Source organism: Eptesicus fuscus, chromosome 10 (genome assembly GCF_027574615.1).
Source record: "Eptesicus fuscus isolate TK198812 chromosome 10, DD_ASM_mEF_20220401, whole genome shotgun sequence".
Classification (NCBI taxonomy): Eukaryota; Metazoa; Chordata; class Mammalia; order Chiroptera; family Vespertilionidae; genus Eptesicus; species Eptesicus fuscus.
In genome coordinates this window covers 91,970,450-91,990,864 of record NC_072482.1, presented here as the reverse complement: position 1 = coordinate 91,990,864, position 20,415 = coordinate 91,970,450, and the positions used below count along the sequence as shown (strand labels likewise).

Sequence of the window (20,415 nt, the reverse complement as noted above, 5' to 3'; positions counted from 1 at the left end):
ATGTTTTGTAAAACAAGTGTCAGCACCTATGTCAGTGTTGGACAGGAAGAAGTGTGATGACATGGTAAATGCTCGAGGGGGCATTGGGGTCCTAGAAAGAGCACAGCCCAGGTGGCCAGGCACATTGGGGTTCACGTCTTTACTGAGCATCTTACGGCCTCTGTGCCCCTGGACAATTTGAACTTGCTGAGCCTTCATTTCTACTTTACTTCTGTAAAATAGAGGGAGTACCATATGTCCTGTGGGCTTGTTTGGTATAAGACCTAGGAGAAGCCTTCAAAATTTTCAAGTTCCTATTGGTTTCCTTTTAGGGAAAGAAGACACCTTATTTTGTCCCCAACCCCTGAGACAGGAATAGCCTGCTGGTCAAATGAGCACCAATAATGCAGTTTATACTCAGAAAAGGTTAACAGGGGATGGGCTTTAGTGAAAATAGAAATGATCACTGCTACAGTTCTCACTGTTACAGAGACCGGAACCGTGGGAACTGTAACAGTGAGCTGAGGCTTTTGTTCTAACTCTGTAAACATGGATTGAAAATACTGAGAAACTAACTTCATGTTTTATTCCAGATCACACTGGCTGTGCGTGCATGTGTGAGTGTATATGTGTTGAGGGGTGGGGGTACTTCTTCAGGCAGACCCCCAAGTTGTGATGCATTTTGGCCCCCCAAATTACTATTTGAAATGTTTTTATTGAATTTCCCATGTCCTATGTTGGCTCAGTAATGTAGCTTTATAAGCTTTTGACTTTGGCTCAGTTTGAGAGCATTTATGACCCTATCATATGGAACATAAACATCAATCTGCTTTCTTATTTCTTTGCAAATTCAATTATTTCTGATTACATAAAGGCATCATTGATCAAGTGAGCATAAAAACCAATACAGAAGAGTTTAATCTCTTAAATAAGCTTGTAGACTTCAAGGAATAATTGAATGTTCTAGTATTTAATACAAGGAGACATCTTTGTTGTTGACAACTGGCCCAAAGTTAAAGAAAACTGTCTAAACCCCATCATGTAACATATTGATTTGGTTCAAATTGAAGGTATTTGGATTCTATTTTCATTTCCTTTTCCTCTCTCTCACGCTCTCGCTCTCTCTGCAGGCTTGGAAATGGGTTTTAGGCCCTGTGGTCCTGTATGCATGTGAAAGACTAATTAGGTTCTGGCGATTTCACCAAGAAGTTGTCATTACAAAGGTATGCATGTAGCTTTATGTCGGAATAAAAGCCTGCGTGTAGATGGAAATTTTTTATTAGCCCAAGTTTTTAATTTGCCATCTTTATTGCAGAACTGTCTATAATTTAGAGGCTCATCTTCTGTGCTAATAATTGCTTGCCTCCTGCACATCCTTTCGTGTGACTAATTTAACCGCAGGCAGGGACCAGGGCTCCAGACTGGTGCACTGAATTCTGATAAAGGCTGTGGGGCAGCACCCAAATTGGCTGCATTTCTCTCTATTTCAGTTTCTCTCCAGAGGGACTGAGCCTGCTTTACACTGGTCATAGCACCTTGAAGTATAATCACTTTCTTCACCACGTTGAGGCACAGATTCTGCAAACACGCAAATGATATGCATGTGTGTTCAAGCCCATACTCTCATACCTACAATCACTGAACAGAAGATGGGGGAACAGTCGCTCTCAGGTTCAGAGAGGCGGGGTGCTGAGAGCCTCAAAGTAGAGAGGAAGGACATAGGATGAGCTCTGCCCTGGAGAATGAGTGGCCCTTGCTCTGTGGTAGCATTTTCTAATCTTGCCAATCCTACCCATGGCTCACCAATGTCTACCTCGTGCAGGAGGAAGATATGAGCAGACAGACCAGGAATACATGGTCTAGGAGACTGAAAAAGTACCAAATACTCTACCCCCAGTTTTTTAAATGTCTAAGAGGAAATTCTCTGCTAACCAAGCCTGTACCACTTTGCTAATACAGTATTAATAGAATACTATATCCCTTTAACTGTCTTCATGAGAGCAGAAGCCTAGAAATTGCTCCATATTTCTGTTTTAAGCTGTTGCTACATTGCTATTTTCAAGCTAAGCACCAAACCCTATGAGGCTGTATCCAACGCTAGACAGTAAACGTCTAGAAATCTACTAAAGCTGTTACTGGGGAGACAATTTTGCGGCAGAATCAGAACGGATATCAGTAGGGAGAAGAGAAACAGAACTAGTGATTAAAATGCGGTGAAATTCTCGTATGTGTGGAAAAATATTGTCACAGAATCTGGACACGAGATTTTGTTCCCTTATAACTCTTGCCACAATAAAAGACCTGGGACCTAGAGAGATTTTTCAGAAAACCGATGGGAATCTAAAAAAGGGAAATTAGTTCCTTGCCTCTGATAAGCAGCAGGCTATAAAGTTCTTATAACAGTGATAAGAGCTTTGCATGATGCTTCCTCTACTAAAACTCAGAGCGCAGGAAGGAGATAGATGACACGTGACTCAAACAAAAGGAAACCTTTCAGGGTGGGTTTGAAAAGGGTTTCCCACTTACAAGGAAGAAATACCAGGGCTAATTCACAAAGGATTGAGAAGCAATTCAGATCCTTTAAAACAGGACCTACATTTTTAAAACGTGGAGATAATTCTGTGACTATTTTAATAACTTGAAGCATAGTGATGTGCAATACGTTATGTGCTAGTGTATATTCTCTTGGGTCCGGTTAACTATGCTAAGAAAGCTTGGCCATCTCAGACATAAAGCCACGTGCCAGACACCACGTTGCACCTGTGTGCAGCTACCCAAGTTTCAGACATCACTGTGACGGAACTGAACTCTAATCTCACTGCATTTGCCAACCAAGACGTAAACATGATGTCAGAGATGCTTGGAGGCTCATTACAAATGCTATATGTAAACTATACTTCAAAAAAAATTAAAATGTAAAAACCTTTGATGTGATGAAGGTTATTTTCTTATTACTTGGCTTGGGTAGAAAGACCAACTCTCTTGTTCTACTTTAGGTGGTAAGCCATCCATCGGGGGTCCTGGAACTTCACATGAAAAAGCGTCATTTCCACATGGCACCCGGGCAGTATGTCTTGATACAGTGCCCGTCCATATCCTGGCTGGAGTGGCACCCCTTCACCCTCACCTCTGCGCCCCAGGAGGACTTCTTCAGTGTGCACATCCGGGCCGTGGGAGACTGGACCGGAGCTCTGTGTCGGGCCTTTGGAGCTGAGGGCCAGGCCCTGAAGGAGCCCTGGAGCCTGCCAAGGTTGGATCCCATCCCCTTTTTGTGTGTCGGGTGGAATATTTTTTAAAGTAAGGTATGTATTTTAGTGCATCAACATGCTACCAAATTTAGCAATATTCTTATTGCTAAATTTAATATCTACATGGTAAGTTCAAGTCCATTTATTAAATTTGAGAATCTATATAAAAACTACCATCATTAACTTCTGGGGGAGTCATGAGTATGGATTTCCAACTGCACAGGGGCCGGTGCCTCTAACCCCCTGGTTGATCAAGGGTCAACTGTAATTTAGAAGATTTCCAATAGAAGCAAGTACGTTTCTTTAAAAAATAAAAATGTTCAACAAAGGCAGGTGGTGATTCAGGAAGAAGGAGAATTTTGCTTTCCCAGCCCCAAACCATCACGTGGTGGATTATCCGCAGCCTGTGATGAGTAAGACAGCCCTGTGAACTTTCTGCTGTTAGGCTGAGGTCTTTATATTTGTGAAGTTTGGTCTTCCTAAGAAGCATGCTTCATGGTCAGAACTGATCCGCAGGCTCCAGACACTGGAGAAAACGCTAACAGTCCCCCAGATGGAGGCTCATAAAATGACACCATGACCTGACAGTCCAGTCCTTCCTCCAGGACCTCAAGAAGTCTAATGCAAGCAAATGATTTCATTTCGCTACAAGGAAGATGTGCAAAAGGCAGGTCTGAGAAGGCTGTAGAATAGTGCCATCTGGATTAGTCTCCCAGGTTGTTGTAATGAAGGACCACAAAGTGGGTGGCTTAAAACAACAGAAATATCATTCTCTGACAGGTCTAGAGACGACAGTCCAACATCCAGGTGTCTGCAGGGCCATCCTCCGTCCGAAACTGTAGAGGAGAAGCCTTCCTTGTGTCTTCCTAGCCTCTGGGGGTGACCAGCACTCCTTCTTCCCTGGCCGCCCGCTGCAGCGCTCCCTCTCTGCCTCTGTTGTCACACAGTGTTCTTTCCTCTTGTGACTACATCTCTATGTTCCTGTAACCTCTACTTATACACACACCAGTCCCTGGAATAAGGGCCCACCCGACTGTCTGGCCTCATCTTCACTTGATTAATTGCAGCTAAAGCAACCCTATTTCCAAATAAGGTCACATATCACCTGGGGGAGATGATGCAATCCAGAACGTGACAGAAGCCCCATGTAAATTACCACTCCTTGGCTCCTTTTAGAAAACAATGGCTTAATGTTGATTCCTACTCTTACTGCAGGATTACCTGAAAAGCACACAAAGCCTGTGTGTAGGGCCCCAGATAAACAGGGACACACACACACACACACACACACACACACACACACACACACAATGTTGAGAAAAACATTTTTGAAAAAACTGATATTTCAAAAGAAGCATCAAGATACTCTTTCTTCTGCCATCCTCGGAGGGTACCAGGGACCACCAAGCAGTGGCCGCTGCCATAAGAAATTGGGTGGTGAACACTGTAAAGACACACCCAGAATGGAACGTTCTGGGAGCCAGATGTTGTCTGAATGGCCAGCACCTAGAACAGTTTCTGGCACATGGAGGGTGCAGAGTAAATATCTGATAAGGGAATAAATGAGCCCCTGGACTCAAAATGGGTGCTTGAGCTCATTTAACTTAACAAGTATTTACAGGTGGCACAGCAGGCACTGGGATGACTTTGAGGCACAGAATCTGATCAGTGTATTGTCCCCTTCCCCACTCCCGTGGGACACTGAGCTGTAACTGCGTAGCACTGGACTTGGCTGTGTTTAACGGGTAGGAAAAGCCACAAGCTTTCCTTCCAAACATTAGCACTAAGGAGTGGTATGACGCCAAACCAGACCAGAGCTCCAGTCAGATGGTAACACCTGAGGCTCCCATGAAGACCTTTTGTTTTATCATGGAAATGAAGCCACGTAACAGGATTCTAAGATTCAGAATGCAATATAAATGCTTAATAGGGATAAAAGCAGGTGTGCGGGCGCACACACACACACACACACACACACACGCACACACACTGGTCCCTCAGCAAGATCCATACCTTCATCCTATTTGCTAGCCTGGTCTCTGCTTTGGGCATACAGTTATTCAGTCTCTTCACCAACCTTTCCCTTCACAGACCAGCTAGCACTGCAGCCAATCCCCCAACAATGACTCGGAATGTGCTTCTCAGAGGTCCATAGGCTTTCTATCAGCTCAGGGCCAGACAGGATCTCCCCACCACACCCCCCAGGGCCCCAGGCTCCTGGGCTCCACCTCCTGCTCCCTGGGGGCATCAGCCCTTCTTGTTCACTCATACAGCAGCACACTCTCCCCACCTGGCCGCTGCCTCTCCCCCGACCTGGGACGCTCTTGCTCAGATCTGTGCTCCCTGCTTCCCTCAAGTCTCTGCTCAAATGGCTCCTAGTGAACCCTTTCTTTCCCTCCTTGCGCCCAGCTGACGCTTGGGGTCACTTTGCTCGTGACCACCACCTGACACACTAAATATCTGCTTGTTGTTCTTGGTGTTTTGTTTGTTTGTTTGTGGTTTTTATTAATCCTCACCCAAGGATGTTTTTCCATTGATTTTTAGAGAGAGTGGAAGAGAGAGGGAAAGACAGAGAGAAATATCGAGGTGAGAGAAACACATCGACTGGTTGCCTCCTGCACAAGTCCTGACCAGGGCCCGGTCCGGGGAGGAGCCTGCAACCCAGGTACGTGCCCTTGACCTGAATCGAACCCGGGATTCTTTTGTCTGCAGGCCAATGCTCTATCCACTGGGCCACACCAGCTAGGACAGCACCTGCTTGTTTACATCTCCCTCCCCACACTGGAATGGAAGTTCTGGGAGTGAAGGCACCATGTCTGTGTGCTCACTTCGGCGCCCCCAGGGCCAGAAAAGGCCCTCACTCTCAGCTGCATCAATAAATATGTAGGGAATAAATTAAAACGAGTCGTCGTAAACAGTGCAGCTTCCCTTTATTTGTTCAATTTGTTTGATCAAATATGTGTGTGCCAGCACAAGTACTAGCAGTAAAACAAAACAAAACAAAAAACAAACTAGAATTTGTTTATATCTTAACCCAGGAAGGACCAGCATTTTATTGGGGCTCCTTAAATGACTTTATCTCTCAGAGGTGTTTTGAGTGAAATTAAACACTTGGGGGAGAGAACCGTAGGTTTTCACTGGTTTGGGATCCAGAAAGGATTTCATCCAGCCCCGGGGACTCAGTGACCGAGGAGCCCGGAGGAGAAGCAAACCGAGGCAAAGAGCAGGGCCCAGAGCCTCTCTCTCTGAGCCCCGGAGAGAGGGGGAGAGCTCTATAGAAGGCTTTCGCTCCTACAGTAAAATGGAAGACTTTCTCAGAGGAGATTCTGGAGTTTTCTGCAGTTTGACCTGCCTCCCGGAGCCAGGGCTCTAGCCTCAGACTGCCTGGGTTCAAAGCCCAACTGTGTGTGTGGTCCTGAACCGCCGAGCCTCAGTCTCCCCATCTTAAAATGAAGATGATAATAGCAGCACCGGAGGCTTTGATTAGGGTTAAATGGCACAGTCCACAGAAACCCTCAGCATGATGCATAATAAAAAAAAAAGTTAGCTATGAGTGGAAGGCACGGGAGGGTGGGTGGGTGGGTGGGAAGTAACCAACCAAAGACCTTGAATGCATATATGCATAACCCATGGACACAGACGATAGGGTGGTAAAGGCCTGGGGCGGGGGGGGGGGGCGGCGCGGGCTAGGGGGGGTTAATGGGGAAAAAAGGGGACATATGTAATACTTTCAACAATAAAGATTTTGTTTAAAGTTAGCTATTATTATTAGCAAAATAAGAAAGGTCACTTACCACAGAGATGACAGCAAAGGAGTGATTAGATAAGGAGAAGCATACGGATGAATAAATGTCTCGGGTTCAAAGAGACAAGACTACCCCAGCCGGTTTGGCTCAGCGGTTGAACCTCCACCTATGAACCAGGAGGTCAAGGTTCAATTCCGGGTCAGGGCACCTGCCCAGATTGCAGGCTCAATCCGCAGTGTGGGACGTGCAGGAGGCAGCCAATCAATGATTCTCTCTCATCGTTGATGTTAATCTCTCTCTTTCCGTCTCCCTTCCTCTCTGAAATCAATAAAAAGATACATTTTTTAAAATAAATTGGAAAAAAAAAAGAGGCGAGACTAGAGGTGGATGAAGTGAGTGGGGGAAGCTGCCGGCCATAAGCAACGGGGAACAGCCTATGTGGGTGCTGGAAAGGCAAGCTGCCTTCTGTGCTGCTTTGTTAGAAATTCTCTGTATCCCCATCAAAGAGGAAGCCGCTGAGCGAACTTGATAACCAGGAATTTGGGCAAAGGAAGCCATCTCAGGATCATGAGAGGTCTTGAGAAATGAAGACATTTTGGTCCAAAAAGAATAATTAAAGTGTCATGATCGCTACCGGCAAGTGTTTAAAGGCCTGAGGCGCAGGACAGAGAAAAGACCTGATGTGTGTGTCTCAGGAAGACAAGAGGGGCGCGTAGTCAGAAGATACTTCCGTGAGACGTGGGAGAAAACTCTCTTCTTAGAGCTGCCCCTGAATGGAGCCAGGTGCCCTGCAATTTACTATCAGAAAATGTCAGCGGTCAGGGAGGGGGGAGGAGGGACTCCTATATTTTTTTTATTGTTGCCTGCCGCTTCCGGCTTAGGTTCTCAATTCTAATTATGCAGAAATTTGTGTATTATCTATTTCTCTGGATTATAGGACACAATTCTTCTTTGGATTTCATTGTTATCTTTTCAAATCAGTGTCATATAAACCCCAAATATGACTAATTATAAAAACAATTACCAATAGGACATGTTAATCCATGGACGGTTTCACCTTTTATCTCCCAATGCCCCTTCTCTAATTATTTATGAAATAATCTGCAGTGGGCTGAGATACTAACACTTTCTGGTTAGTGACCTTTTATTTTTATTCTTCCATTTCCATATATCCATATGTAATAAAGCCTTATTAATTAAGATTAACTTGGGGAGACTTCATTTGAATTATTAGGAGGTCTGACAGGTGGAATATTTTAAAATAAACTCAATTGAACTTTCACGGCACATCCTAAGCCCAGTGGGCCAAACTGGGGTGCCTTCAACAGACACCCCTTAGGGAGTGGTGATGAATGGCTTAGAACCCTTTTAATTAGCATATCTCTGTTCATATGTAAATGTGGGCCTTTGGAATAGTTGACTTTTTTAACACATTCTGCTGAGGGAAGTCGTTTAAGCATTCCCTTTCCGATTTACTCAGTAAACTGTTAGTGAACAACTGCGTGCTGGTGTGAGGCGCTGGGAGGCAGCAGCAAGCAAAGGCTGCACGCACCCCCCCAAAACAGGTGTGAAATTGCAACTGTGACGAGGGCTGCTGATTCAAATAGTCTAAGGGGCCCAGGAACCTTCCCCAGGGTAGTGACGATTGGGATACGACCTCCTGAAAGGGCAGCCATTAACCCAGTCAAGGGAGAAGTTGGGGCAGAGTGTTCCAGGTGATTACTTGGAATATGATGTGCAAAGGGCCTGTGGCACAACAGGGTACTGTTTATTTTTAGGAAATGACAGAACAGCCAGCGTGGAGAACTGGTTGTGAGAACTGGAGTGGATGCCCTAACCAGTTTGGCTCAGTGGATAGAGTGTCGGCCTGTGGACTGAAGGGTCCCAGGTTTGATTCCGGTCAAGGGCATGTACCTGGGTTGTGGGCACATCCCCAGTAGAAGGTGTGCAGGAGGCAGCTGATCGATGTTCTCTCTCATCGATGTTTCTAACTCTCTATCCCTCTCCCTTCCTCTCTGTAAAAAAATCAATAAAATATATTTTAAAAAAAATAAATAAAATAAAACTGGAGTGGAATCCAGGGGCCAGTCCAGTGAGGACCATGTTAAAGACAATTATATTTATGCAGTGAATATGCCTTCTCCTTATCAAGACCAGTTTGCTAAGCAAGGACACACCAGCGCCGCCCTGGCCTAATCGTTACAGATTTTGAGTTTGCACAATCTAAAATAACGGGTTCTAGAAATTGCACGTTAACTGACAAATGACCTCGAAATGTTTTGCTGATTTCACACAAATGGCTTCCATTACGCTGAAATTATATAAATAGGTGGTACGAAGGTGTGAGACCGAATAAGTAAAAACAGGGGAGGGAAAGATGTTAACGAAAGGACAGATAGCCTTGGAAACCAGCCGGAGGCCCCGCTTTGTTGCTCTGGCGGCAGCCAGGAGAACAGAAGGAAGGAATAGAAGCATCATGAATGGGCTTCATGGTGCCTGGAGCCCAAACAAGCTTCTAATCTAAGACCTGGAAGAAGAGCGCCCCGTGGGAGAGGCCTGAGCTCCAACCGGGAAGTCGGGGCATTGCCCCTCCATGAAGGACACCTGGGCGGGCGGTCTGGTCCCCCTCCGCCCCCCTCCCAGGAGGCAGGCCCCCTAGGCTCATGCTGAGCCCCAGCTCCAACGGGGCGCCTGCAGCACGGAGCCAGCTCCCTGCACACCCGCAGGCACGGCGCCTGGGAGGCGCTGGTTGTGGGGGGCGCCCTGAGCGCAGGGCTCTGACCCCGCGGGGCGCTCTGCTTGCAGGCTGGCCGTGGACGGGCCCTTCGGGGCCGCGCTGACCGACGTGTTCCACTACCCGGTGAGCGTGTGCATCGCGGCGGGCATCGGGGTCACCCCGTTCGCCGCGGTGCTGAAGTCTCTGTGGTACCGATGCTGTGAGCCGCAGCCCCCGCCGACGCTGAGCAAGGTAGGAGGGAAGGCTCCCGTCCCTGCTATCTATCATCGGCCGATTCCTGGGGAGGATTTTAATGAACTCTGAGGGATACACTCAAGGATCCTTCACTGTACTTATGTTCTTAAAAACCCCCATTTAGGATTGCATTTATGAGAAGGGTTCCGTCTAATCTGGTTAGAGATGACAAGACATAAATTTTATTGCTTCGTTGCCATTGCAGGACATGTAATTGCTCATGTCAGTCAAGTGCGGCCGGGGCTGCAGAAGGCTGTGTGACTGGGCCGCGGGGAGTGGCATGAACAGCCTGCCTGCCCTGGTCTCTTCAGCTTGATCCTTGACTCCAGTTGCAAGTGTACAATTCGGTGTCTTCCTCTCATGGACTCGGGGTCTCACCGAGGAGCGAACAGGCCCTCCTTGGGTTCACCGGCTTGCTCACTTGGTGGTGTCATCCACCCCCACACCGCCCTTTCGCCGTTTCCTGTGTGTTCTCTGGCGAGGTGCTCATGGCTGCCTTCCTTTCCCTGTGCTATCCGGGGACTCTGTCCCCTGGGGAGCCCTCCTAGGACCAGCCGCAGACCCCAGCGCCGTGGAGAAAGAGAGCCCTGCTCAGAGTGGTGGCAGCTGGCAGGAGCCAGGGGGTCAGGCGGGCCTGGCTCTGGTCCTGATTCTGCTACCTCTTGTCTGGTTGGCACTGGGGCTGCCGTTTCCTCATCTATCAAAGCCAGAGGCTTGGGGAGATCAGCATGGCTCAGTGAGTGTTCTGTGGCGCATCAGTCAGAGGCTATGGCCCGCTAAAGAACTCCAGAAATGCTAGTGCAGATCGCACCCTAGCAGAGCCACAGCATCCGTTAGCCGATGGAATACGTTCTGTAGGGAAGAACTCATTCAGCTTGCTTCCCCCACCTGCCCCATGCTTATTCAGCCATTTATTAGGGCATATCACTCATTAATAAGGCAGCGCCAGGCCGGGAGATCACTACAGCTGGGGCGGCCAGTTAAGAAGTAAGAGTAAAATGAGCTCTCATTTCAGGAACTTCCAAGTGACAGGTGCTTGCACACATTTTCCCATTTGATCATTATAATCTTCCCAACAACCTTAGAACGTAGATAACAAAAGACCTGTTTCTCCGATAAGGAACCTGAAGCATAGCAAGACAGAGGGACTTTCCTGAAAACACATGGATACCAAGGGCAGGTTCAGGATGCAAACTCAGGTCCATCTGGCGCTTTCCACGACATAACCAGCACATGGTGGGCAAGCCTCCTGCCATGGCAGGGCGGGCAGACTGTGGGGCTCCTGGTCAGAGACTCCAGCTCAGCCGGGTTCCACTCTCACTAGAAGCATCACCTTGAGTGAGTCAGCGCCGCTCTTTAAGCTGGATTTCCTGATCCATTTACTGGAGAAACAAGAGTCCAGGCCCAACAGGAACGTAAGCATAGAGAGCTGGTGAATATCAGAATGTGATTTTGAATCCAGGTCCTTCTTGTGCGAACGCCCTTCTTCTTTCCTCTACGCAATAAATTTAATAAAGTGTCTTAGTCTGTTGGGGCTGCTAGCACAAAATACCATCACTGAGTGGCTATAACCAACAGGCACCTACTTCTCTAGTTCTAGATGCTGGGAAGTCCAGGGTCAATGCGCTGGCTCACCTGGTGTCTGATAAGAGCCTTCGGGCTTCCTGGTCTATAGATAGCCCTGTTCTAGCTAGAATTGTCCTTATTCATGGCAGAAGGACACGGGTAGCTCTTTGGGGTCTTTTCTTTTAATCAGCAGCAGTCATGTTTATTGGTTTGCCGTTTGCAAATCAATGAGGGGGAAAAATCTAGATATAGACATCTAGATTTATTATAAGGGCACTAATCCCATTCACGAGGGCTCCACCTCTATGACCTAATTATCTCCCAAAGACACCCCCTACTCCAAACACCATCATGTTTAGGATTGATTCCAACATATAAATTCTGAGTGGACACAAACATTCAGTCTATGGTACAAAGCAAGCAAAACAGCTACTGTTTTAAAACATATATTTATTGATTTCAGAGAGGAAGGGAGAGGAAAAGCAAGACAGAAACATCAATGATGAGAGAGAATCACTGATCTGCTGCCTCCTGCACAGCCCTTGCCCGGAATCGAACCTGGGACCCTTCAGTCGGCAGGCCAGCACTCTATCCACTGAGCCAAACCAGCCAGGCATAGCTATTGTTTTACATATTTGGATCCCACCGCAATGCTTTGTTAGGGTTGATGATAATTTTCAGTCCTCCTAATCTTTTTCTTTCCTCTTGCTGTCTACCAGGTAAAACCCCCTTAGAGACATGTCTCCTTGCTTCATGGTTTTCATTACACTAAAACTTACATTTCATGTGACCTGATGATGATGGATTGTCTCACTTTCATTCACTTATTCACTCAATGAATATTTATTTATTTATTTAGCACCTAGTATATGCCAGGCCCTCTCATACTGATGTGAAAAGCCCATAATTCTCCTCACACCAGACTTACAATACCTCACCCTTCTCTTAACATCTACCTCTTTACCTCCTGCATGTTCAGGCAATATCTTATTTCCCCTAGCTTCTTTAGTTATTACACACACACACACACACACACACTATAAATTTTGAATAAATCAATGAGTGAATAAATGTCTATGTGCCCAAAAGAATAAACAAATGGCTTTTGTGCAATTCTCTATAAGAGTCTAGGTTACTAAGGTTAATTCATTTTTTTTATTTAACCAGAAAGACTGTTTGTTCAGTAATTTTATAATAAAGATAATGCATGCAATTATTTTACTACAAATAGAGTGGAATAAATCTTACAAAAACCCACAAAATCTTAAAGTCCATATAGGAAACCTCAAAATCTTAATACTGCCTCCTCTCTCAGCAACCCATTGTTATTCCTGGGTGCTGTTATGGGGTGTCTCAAGGCTGTTTCAATGGGAGGGTTAGGCAGTTAACACAAAACTATAAAACAGGGACATTGGTCTTTATTCCAAACACAGAAATTGAAAAGAAAAATACAGTATTTTATATAACATAAAAACGGGGTAATATTGAGTCAAAGTTGGGTAGAACTGCCCTAACCGGTTTGGCTCAGTGGATAGAGCATCCGCCTGCGGACTCAAGGGTCCCAGGTTCAATTCCAGTCAAGGGCATGTACCTTGGTTGCGGGCACATACCCAGTAGGGAGTGTGCATCGATGTTTCTAACTCTCTATTCCTCTCCCTTCCTCTCTGTAAAAAATCAATAAAAATATATATATTTTTAAAAAGAATAAAGAAAAAAAATTGGGTGAAACTAAAGGTAGGAATAATGACATATGGGAGCTAAAAGCATAGAATCGCAAACAACTTGAGGGTCTTAACCTCCTAGCTCTGCACATGACAACAAAAGTCAGCATCTGTACTTGGAGTGGAAGTGATTTGTCCAAAGGCACCCAGCTGACTAGCCACTGAGTCAGGGTGGGAGCATGTGTTTCTGATTCCTACGTCATGAAAGTGAGATTCCATGCTATTGAAAGTTTAGGCCGAAAATTACACTAAAGATCCACTTCCTTCGCATCTTCATGCATGAGAAACAGTTTAAGGCGTTTCTCTGGTTGTTTTTAAATTTATCTTTATTGTTGGAAGTATTACAGATGTCCCCTTTTTTTCTTCATTGACCCCCTCCACCCAGCTCCTGCCCTCTCCCTAGGCCTTCCCCGCTCTATTGTCTGTTATGAGAAGTTTCTCTGTTTTAAAGCAAGTTCATGTGTGTGTGAGTTCGGCTATCACTGGGCTTGTAACTAATATTTGTCAGGGCCTCCCACATGCTTTTGAGATATAAATACCACTTCTTCCAACTACCCTGTCAGCATCTATAGAGTTTTCTAAAGTGCAGCAGAGCAGTATATGTTTATCTAACAGCATCTTCACAATTATAGATCTGGGCTCTCGTTTTCAGATTGTTCTCTTCTGTGACAGGAAAGAGGAAAAACAGCACTGGGGTTCAGAGCTGGAATTTTAAACCTAAACGGTTAACTGGAGTGGATTTTTCCTCCCCTGGTAAAGAAGCAGTCGGCTTAAAGGCATATATTTTTTTTTTTTTGTAAAAAGCCTCATGGTGCAAGTCTAAAATTTTAAGCAAATTGCACCAAACTTTTCTCTGTTTTGTCCACTGCAAACCATTTTTCTTCACCCTTTTCCTCTTCCACGTTATTCTAGTCCATGTCTAAGGAAAATGCAGAATAGCCAACTGGACACCTGCTGCTTCTGTCCAGTCATGTGTAGCACTTCCTATTTGAAGTTAAAAATTTCTTCCTAACAGTCGCTTATTTTTTAGTCGGGGGCAGGGGAGTGGAGAGAAATGGAGAGAAGTGGTTTGGAGAAGACTTCCCAAGAAAGCAGAAGAACAATCCTATATAATAAAAGGATAATATGCAAATCGAACGGCAGAACAACCGGTCGCTATGATGCACACTGACCACCAAGGGGCAGATGCTCAGTGTAGGAGCTGCCCCCTGGTGGTCAGTGTGCTCCCACAGGGAGGTGTGCCACTCAGCCAGAAGCTGGGCTCATGGCTGGCGAGTGCAGCGGCAGTGGCGGGAACCTCTTCCGCCTCCCTGGCAGTGCTACGGATGTCCCACTGACGGCTTAGGCCCTCTCAGGGAGTGGGCCTAAGCTGTCAGTGGGACATGAGCTGAGGGACACCCCCGCCCCCCGTGCACGAATTTTGTGCACCAGGCCTCTAATAAGTATAATAATGATGGCTTGCAGTGAAGAAAATTCAGGAACAGTGTAATATATGAAAGGAATACTTTGAACCCAGAAGTAAAAACCAACCTTCACTTAGCAGAAGGCAGATTAGAGCAAAGGCTCCTTTGAGATGAGGGAAGGGGTACGATTGGTGGAGGAGTCTCTGATGCAACATGGAGGAAGCTGGGTGCTGAGGCGTATAAATGCCCCATCGCCATGGACGCCCTCCAGCTCCTGCCTAACGGACATGATTAATTCTACATCACACTCAATTTGTGAAAAGAGCTTGAAAAAAATTAGGACAGTTTGCTTGTGCAAACTGTCAAAATGATGAATGAAACAGGTGTGTGCACGTGGGGAGGGCGTGGGAAGATTGCTGACATAAATATATTGGCTTCCACATTGTAGTTCGCCCCGATGTCACAGCCGTGTAGGCAGAACTGAGAGGAACCAGAAGAGTGGTTCATTTTCTTAACTGCATACGAAGTCCTCAGACTATAATAGAATAGGTTATAGAAAAACCGAGGTAATCTAATTTCTTCATAAATGGTCTTCCTTCATCAGCTCAAGAATATACAACTGTGCTAATGGGTATTTATAGTGTGTCCCATGCAAAATGGCCTTTGGGTTCTTAACCTAATATAATAAACAGATAATTCAAATAAAAAGACAGCATGGGCCAGTGGGAACAAGACAAAGAGGCCAAGAATGGCAAAAATCCATACTCCACTTAAATATATTAATGGAACAAAGGAAGGCCTGCTCCCTTTTCTAATGAATGAAAAATGCATTTAATTGAATCTGTTCAGTTTGAGAAATCATTTACTTTCACTTTCCCTCACACTGGAGCTGTGGCTACTCCTGGAATTGATCATGTCTCCTGAACACGTGGAGGGTTGTAATGTCTGCACGGGGAGCATGAGGCCACGTTTGCCTCTCCAGAGACACGCATTCTTCTCGTCTTTCACCAGATGGTATCCAAAGACTTCAGTCATCCATCAGACCTCACCGTTGCCTTATGGGGAGGTGACCAGAATTAATATTTCTAATATCTTGGTTTATTAACCATACAAGACTACAGTGGCCTTGTAAAAGATTCCAATAAAATACTCAAATAGTCAAGAATCTTCCTTCATTCGTCTTCCTCCCCAAACTAACCAGCACCAACACCTTGCTCTCCAGGGGTGCACCACTACCCATTAAGTGCATCTTATTCCGTTCCTTTTCCATTCATTTGCATGAACATACTCATCGATGCACATATGCAGGGTGTGGTTTTATTTTTGCAGGGCAGGGAGTGAGAGAGAGTGAGAGGTGTGCCCTTGGTTTTATTTTTGTTTTCATCCTAACATGGCTTGGAGCACATTCAGTGTCGATACCTGCTGATTGACTTTATTTTATTTAATGCCTTCACAGTATTCTGCAGTAAGGGTATCTCACAATTTTGTCACCATTCTATTATTAATGACATTTTGGTTGTCCAACAATTATTATTAACTCTAAGTGGAACAGAACAAGGCACAAACAAGGTCAGTCCTTGGTCACGGGGCAAACCAGCAGGATGGCCATGAAATAGTTAACATTAAGGATAATGGCTTTAGAAAAAAGTCTTAAGGACTGAACATGATTGATAAATTGTGGTCTCAGTCTTATAATTGTCAACCAGAAAAACAATTTTATAAATATATTTCTTTAAAACTGGTCGTGGAAACCGCATTAAGGAAGCTTCTCAATAAGACGAAACAGTTGCTTCAAAATTTGCTATTGTGTTCATCCAGGATGACCTTGGCAACAACAACAAGGAAATTAAGACCAGGACAATAATAACGACCATTTGTTAAGTACAGTCTTTATCTTTTCAGAGAGAAAAGTTTTCTCTTTGGGAAATGGTCATGATTCCCTCAATGAAATGTCTCCATCACCCTGTGGTTTGACGCTTCTGTCAGTTCTGTTGTTTCAGACAGTGTGACTTAGTTAGCTCAGGATGCTGTACCCAAAATGCCATAGACTGGTGGACATAAACAACAAACATTGATCTCTCACGGTGTTGGAGGTTGGAAGTCCAAGATCATGGCACCAGTATGACTGGGTTCTAGTGAGAAATCTCTTCCTTGATTGAAGATGGCCACCTTCCCCTGTGCCCTCATATAAGAGAAAGTGCTCTTAGCACTTCTTCTTCTTAGAAGGACACTAATCCCATTACTGGAGGCTCCACCCACATGACCTCACCTAAATGTAACCACTTCTCAAAGGCTCACCTCCAGATACCATCCCATTGGGTTTCAACATATGAATTTGAGGGGGACACCAACATTCAGTCCACAACAACGGGGAACAAAGAGTGCTGCCCAGGAGAAGGCAAAGCCACATTACAACTCCATGGTGGGTGGAGGCAATGACCAAGGTCAAGGGCAGCTCTGGCACCTATGGAACTCCTCCGTGTGGTGTCAGCACACATGGAGGACAGGAATGATTCCTGTTTGAAAGGAAAGCTAAGATGGCAAGATGGGGCATTTTTCCAGTAAGAATGATTGGGGCTGGATTTGAAATTGACAGGTTTAAAAAAACGTTTTGGTTTGTTATTCCTATATGAATGTCTTTTAAGCACATCCCTTAAAGAGTGGAATAGCAGAAAATGAGTGAGTGAAGTTTGTTCTATACCAGCTGTCAACATGAATGTTCTTAGATAAAGCAACCTTCAGAGGGCAGAAGGGGCTGGGGAGGTGCATAGGTGAGAATGGCATTGAATTCAGCAGTTTTTCTATTTCCATGGGGAGCAAAGCAAGTTAAAGGGAGGGTTAAGGTTTGCAAAGAATAATTTAGATTGGGCATTGCAGAGTGAAAAGAAAGAAGAAAGTGGTATCATCACAGAGAGTATAAAGTCAGCCTCCTGCCTCCATCCTCTCATCCTTGTCCCCACCCCCTCTCCCACCCTACACCCACAGCCCCGTCTATTCTCAACTCAGCAGCCGGAGTGATCCTGTCCTCCTGGACCTTCCTCAGATCACGGCGCTGCCTGCTGGACACTGGCACCTGCTGTGCCCTCCCATCTCACTCCAGCCACCCCGTCCTCCTGGCTCTGCCCTGACAGGTCCCACCCAGGGTCCCTTCACACCTTGTTCCCTCCATCTGTAGAGTTCCTCCCTAACTATTCCACTCCCTTGCCTCTTCTACATCTTTGCTCAAGTGTCCCCTTTCCTTGGCCATTTGACTTCAAATTGCAGCCCTTTCCAGCCTGCTTATGTGTCTCCACTGCACTTACCACTGGCTGCCATACTCAATATTTTATGTCTTAATGTATGGTCTTCTCCCTCCAAAATGCAAACTCCATAAGGACAGCAAATTTTTGTCTCTTTTGTTTGTTCTTATGGTTCCAGAGCCAAGACAGTATTGCCACAGAGTAAGCATTTAGTACATGTTTGCCGAGTCAACAAGTGAGTGGATGAATGCAATCACTGTACTTGTGGGGGTTCTTGGGGCATAGAAACCATTGGCTCAGTTTCAAGATAAAAAGAGACAGGCACTCCTTTTGGGGGTTAGCACGCTTAGAGATTACCATTTGTCCTGGAATTAATATTCAAAATGCCCTTCCAAGTGGCAGCTGTCCAACAAATATATAAGCTCTAATTCTTAAAGAGGAAAGGCCTTCCCATCACTAGCTTCTGCTCTTCCTGACTGTTAATATTTAAACTCCCTCCTAAACCTGGAGAGAAAAGGTAAGATGGTTAGCCTTGAACTATATTCTGTGATTTTTTTTTTCCTCATGAATGTTACCTGTTAATTAACTCTCGTCTATAACTTGCATTATAGGACGGTGAGCTTGCAGGCTGCTTGGTGAGGGGGGAGGGAGAACTCTCACAATGGGAGGAGATATTTCCTGGTGGAGCTCAAACCAGCCCCCTGGTAGCCTGTTAAGGGGTAGAGATGTGCCTCGTTGGGGAGGGGTTGCAGGAACAGGAGTGGGCCACAGGAGGTAGGAGTGTGAGAAAAATCAGGAGAATTAATAGATCTATCTCCCGTGGTTGCTCCTAGAGACAATTATCTAAAGCTCAAAGCACAAAAACTAAGCCTGTATTTTTAACAAACCCAAACTACTTCTTGTCACATGCCATTTGCTAATCACAGAGAGTTGGTGTTTGTTTTTTTTTTAATGTTCCTAGGTATAATTTTATTACAGCAGTTGGCAACACAACCATAGCCACCACCCACCAGCCTCCTTGGACAATGGCATGTCTGGCTGATGGGGAAACTCCTGGCCTGCAATTTCCATAATCTTTGCCCTCCGGAGGCCGAGCTGGTGGAGTGGATTAGCGCACAAGCCTTTGGGGTCTCTGGAGAAGAGAGTTCAAATCCCCAGCTTAGGTCATAAGTAAAGATGAAGGGCTGGGCTGACAGTTTATCCGCCTCTGGGAGCCGTGAAAGGCACAGCTAGTTATGATTATTAACCTCGTTCAAAAGAAGCACAGCCAGGAATGTGGTGAATTGATTTTCATCCAGCGAAACTGGCAACAGCCATCAGGCTCCTGACTCTCAATTCACTCTGGGCTTTTTGAAATGCTCTGTGAATTTTTTCAAAAGAAATCACAGTGTGACTGTTCACTGGCAGAGGGAAGCATGTTATTTTGCAGAAGTGCCCATTTGGGCTCAAATAATTTAATGGAGATAAAGTAGTCTGCGATTATCAGCACATTGTGAAAAGAGGGACAAATCCGTTCTCGCCTCTTCTCTCGGCAGGTGTATTTCTATTGGATTTGCCGGGATTCCAGAGCTTTTGAGTGGTTTGCTGATCTCTTACTCTCGCTGGAAACACGCATGAGCGAGCAAGGGAAAACTCACCTTCTGAGTTATCATATATTTCTTACAGGCTGGGATGAAAACCAGGTATTGATAAGACCGAGAATGAGCAATATTATCTGTCACAGAGCAAAGAGAAAAGTAACAATTTCAATAATGAGCTATATAGCTTTCTGGTAGCAGAAAACTATTGTGTTTTTGTTTTTAAAAAGTAAAGGAGAATAACATAAAACCAAACTAGAAAGAGCTATTCAAATCGTATCAATGAAACAACCTACAGTTAACATTCTGGGGAATGGAAAAGAAGACAGGAAAAGAGAGTGGTCAGTGGAAGACAATCCCAACTTTGAAAACCCGAGAAAAATTATGTCACTGAAAGTGGCATTTGTCATTTCAGTGACATCGAGTGAATATTATTGGCTGTATTGTCGAGTTGAGCTCCTAATTGGTTCTGATTCTATGCTTTTGAAGTTAAGCAGAAAAAAAAATTCCTTGGTGTTTATATTCAACATTTTATATTGTAAAGTATGTGAGCTTCTGCAGAAAATAATCATTACGAACACACGACTTACCTAAAGGTGATTGTTTCTTAAGCCGTACTTAGCAATTGTGTGCACGTATGTGAAATCACCGAAGATCAAGACAATCTTCTGTTGTGGCAGGTGTTCTGCAGTGTATTGTGTTAGAAATAGTAAGGTTGGATTTACCAAAAGTAATGTCTATCCAAATATTGTACTACGGGAGTGTAGCAGTGTTGCGGATATTGAATGATAATTATTAAATTTTAAATCATTTTTTAACTCCTCAAGCATGGCAGGTACAGTGATGTGATGACTAGGTTATGAAGTGTATGTTCTCATGGGCACTTCTGTGGCAGCTCCTATGGATACTTAGCTTCGGAGAGTGTATGTGAGTCCAGGCGGCCTGTGTTAATCACTCAGTTCATG

The 20,415-nt window shown here is 45.1% G+C and overlaps 1 protein-coding gene across 1 annotated transcript in view; it reads left to right on the top strand.

The window, feature by feature from the left end:
- NOX3 (NADPH oxidase 3) overlaps positions 1 to 20,415 on the top strand; it is a 53,337-nt gene that overhangs the window by 21,374 nt on the left and 11,548 nt on the right. The window contains 4 exon segments of the mRNA XM_008154673.3: positions 1,110 to 1,202; positions 2,976 to 3,229; positions 9,779 to 9,941; positions 19,409 to 19,555. Of these exon segments, the coding sequence (XP_008152895.2) occupies positions 1,110 to 1,202; positions 2,976 to 3,229; positions 9,779 to 9,941; positions 19,409 to 19,555 (657 nt within the window).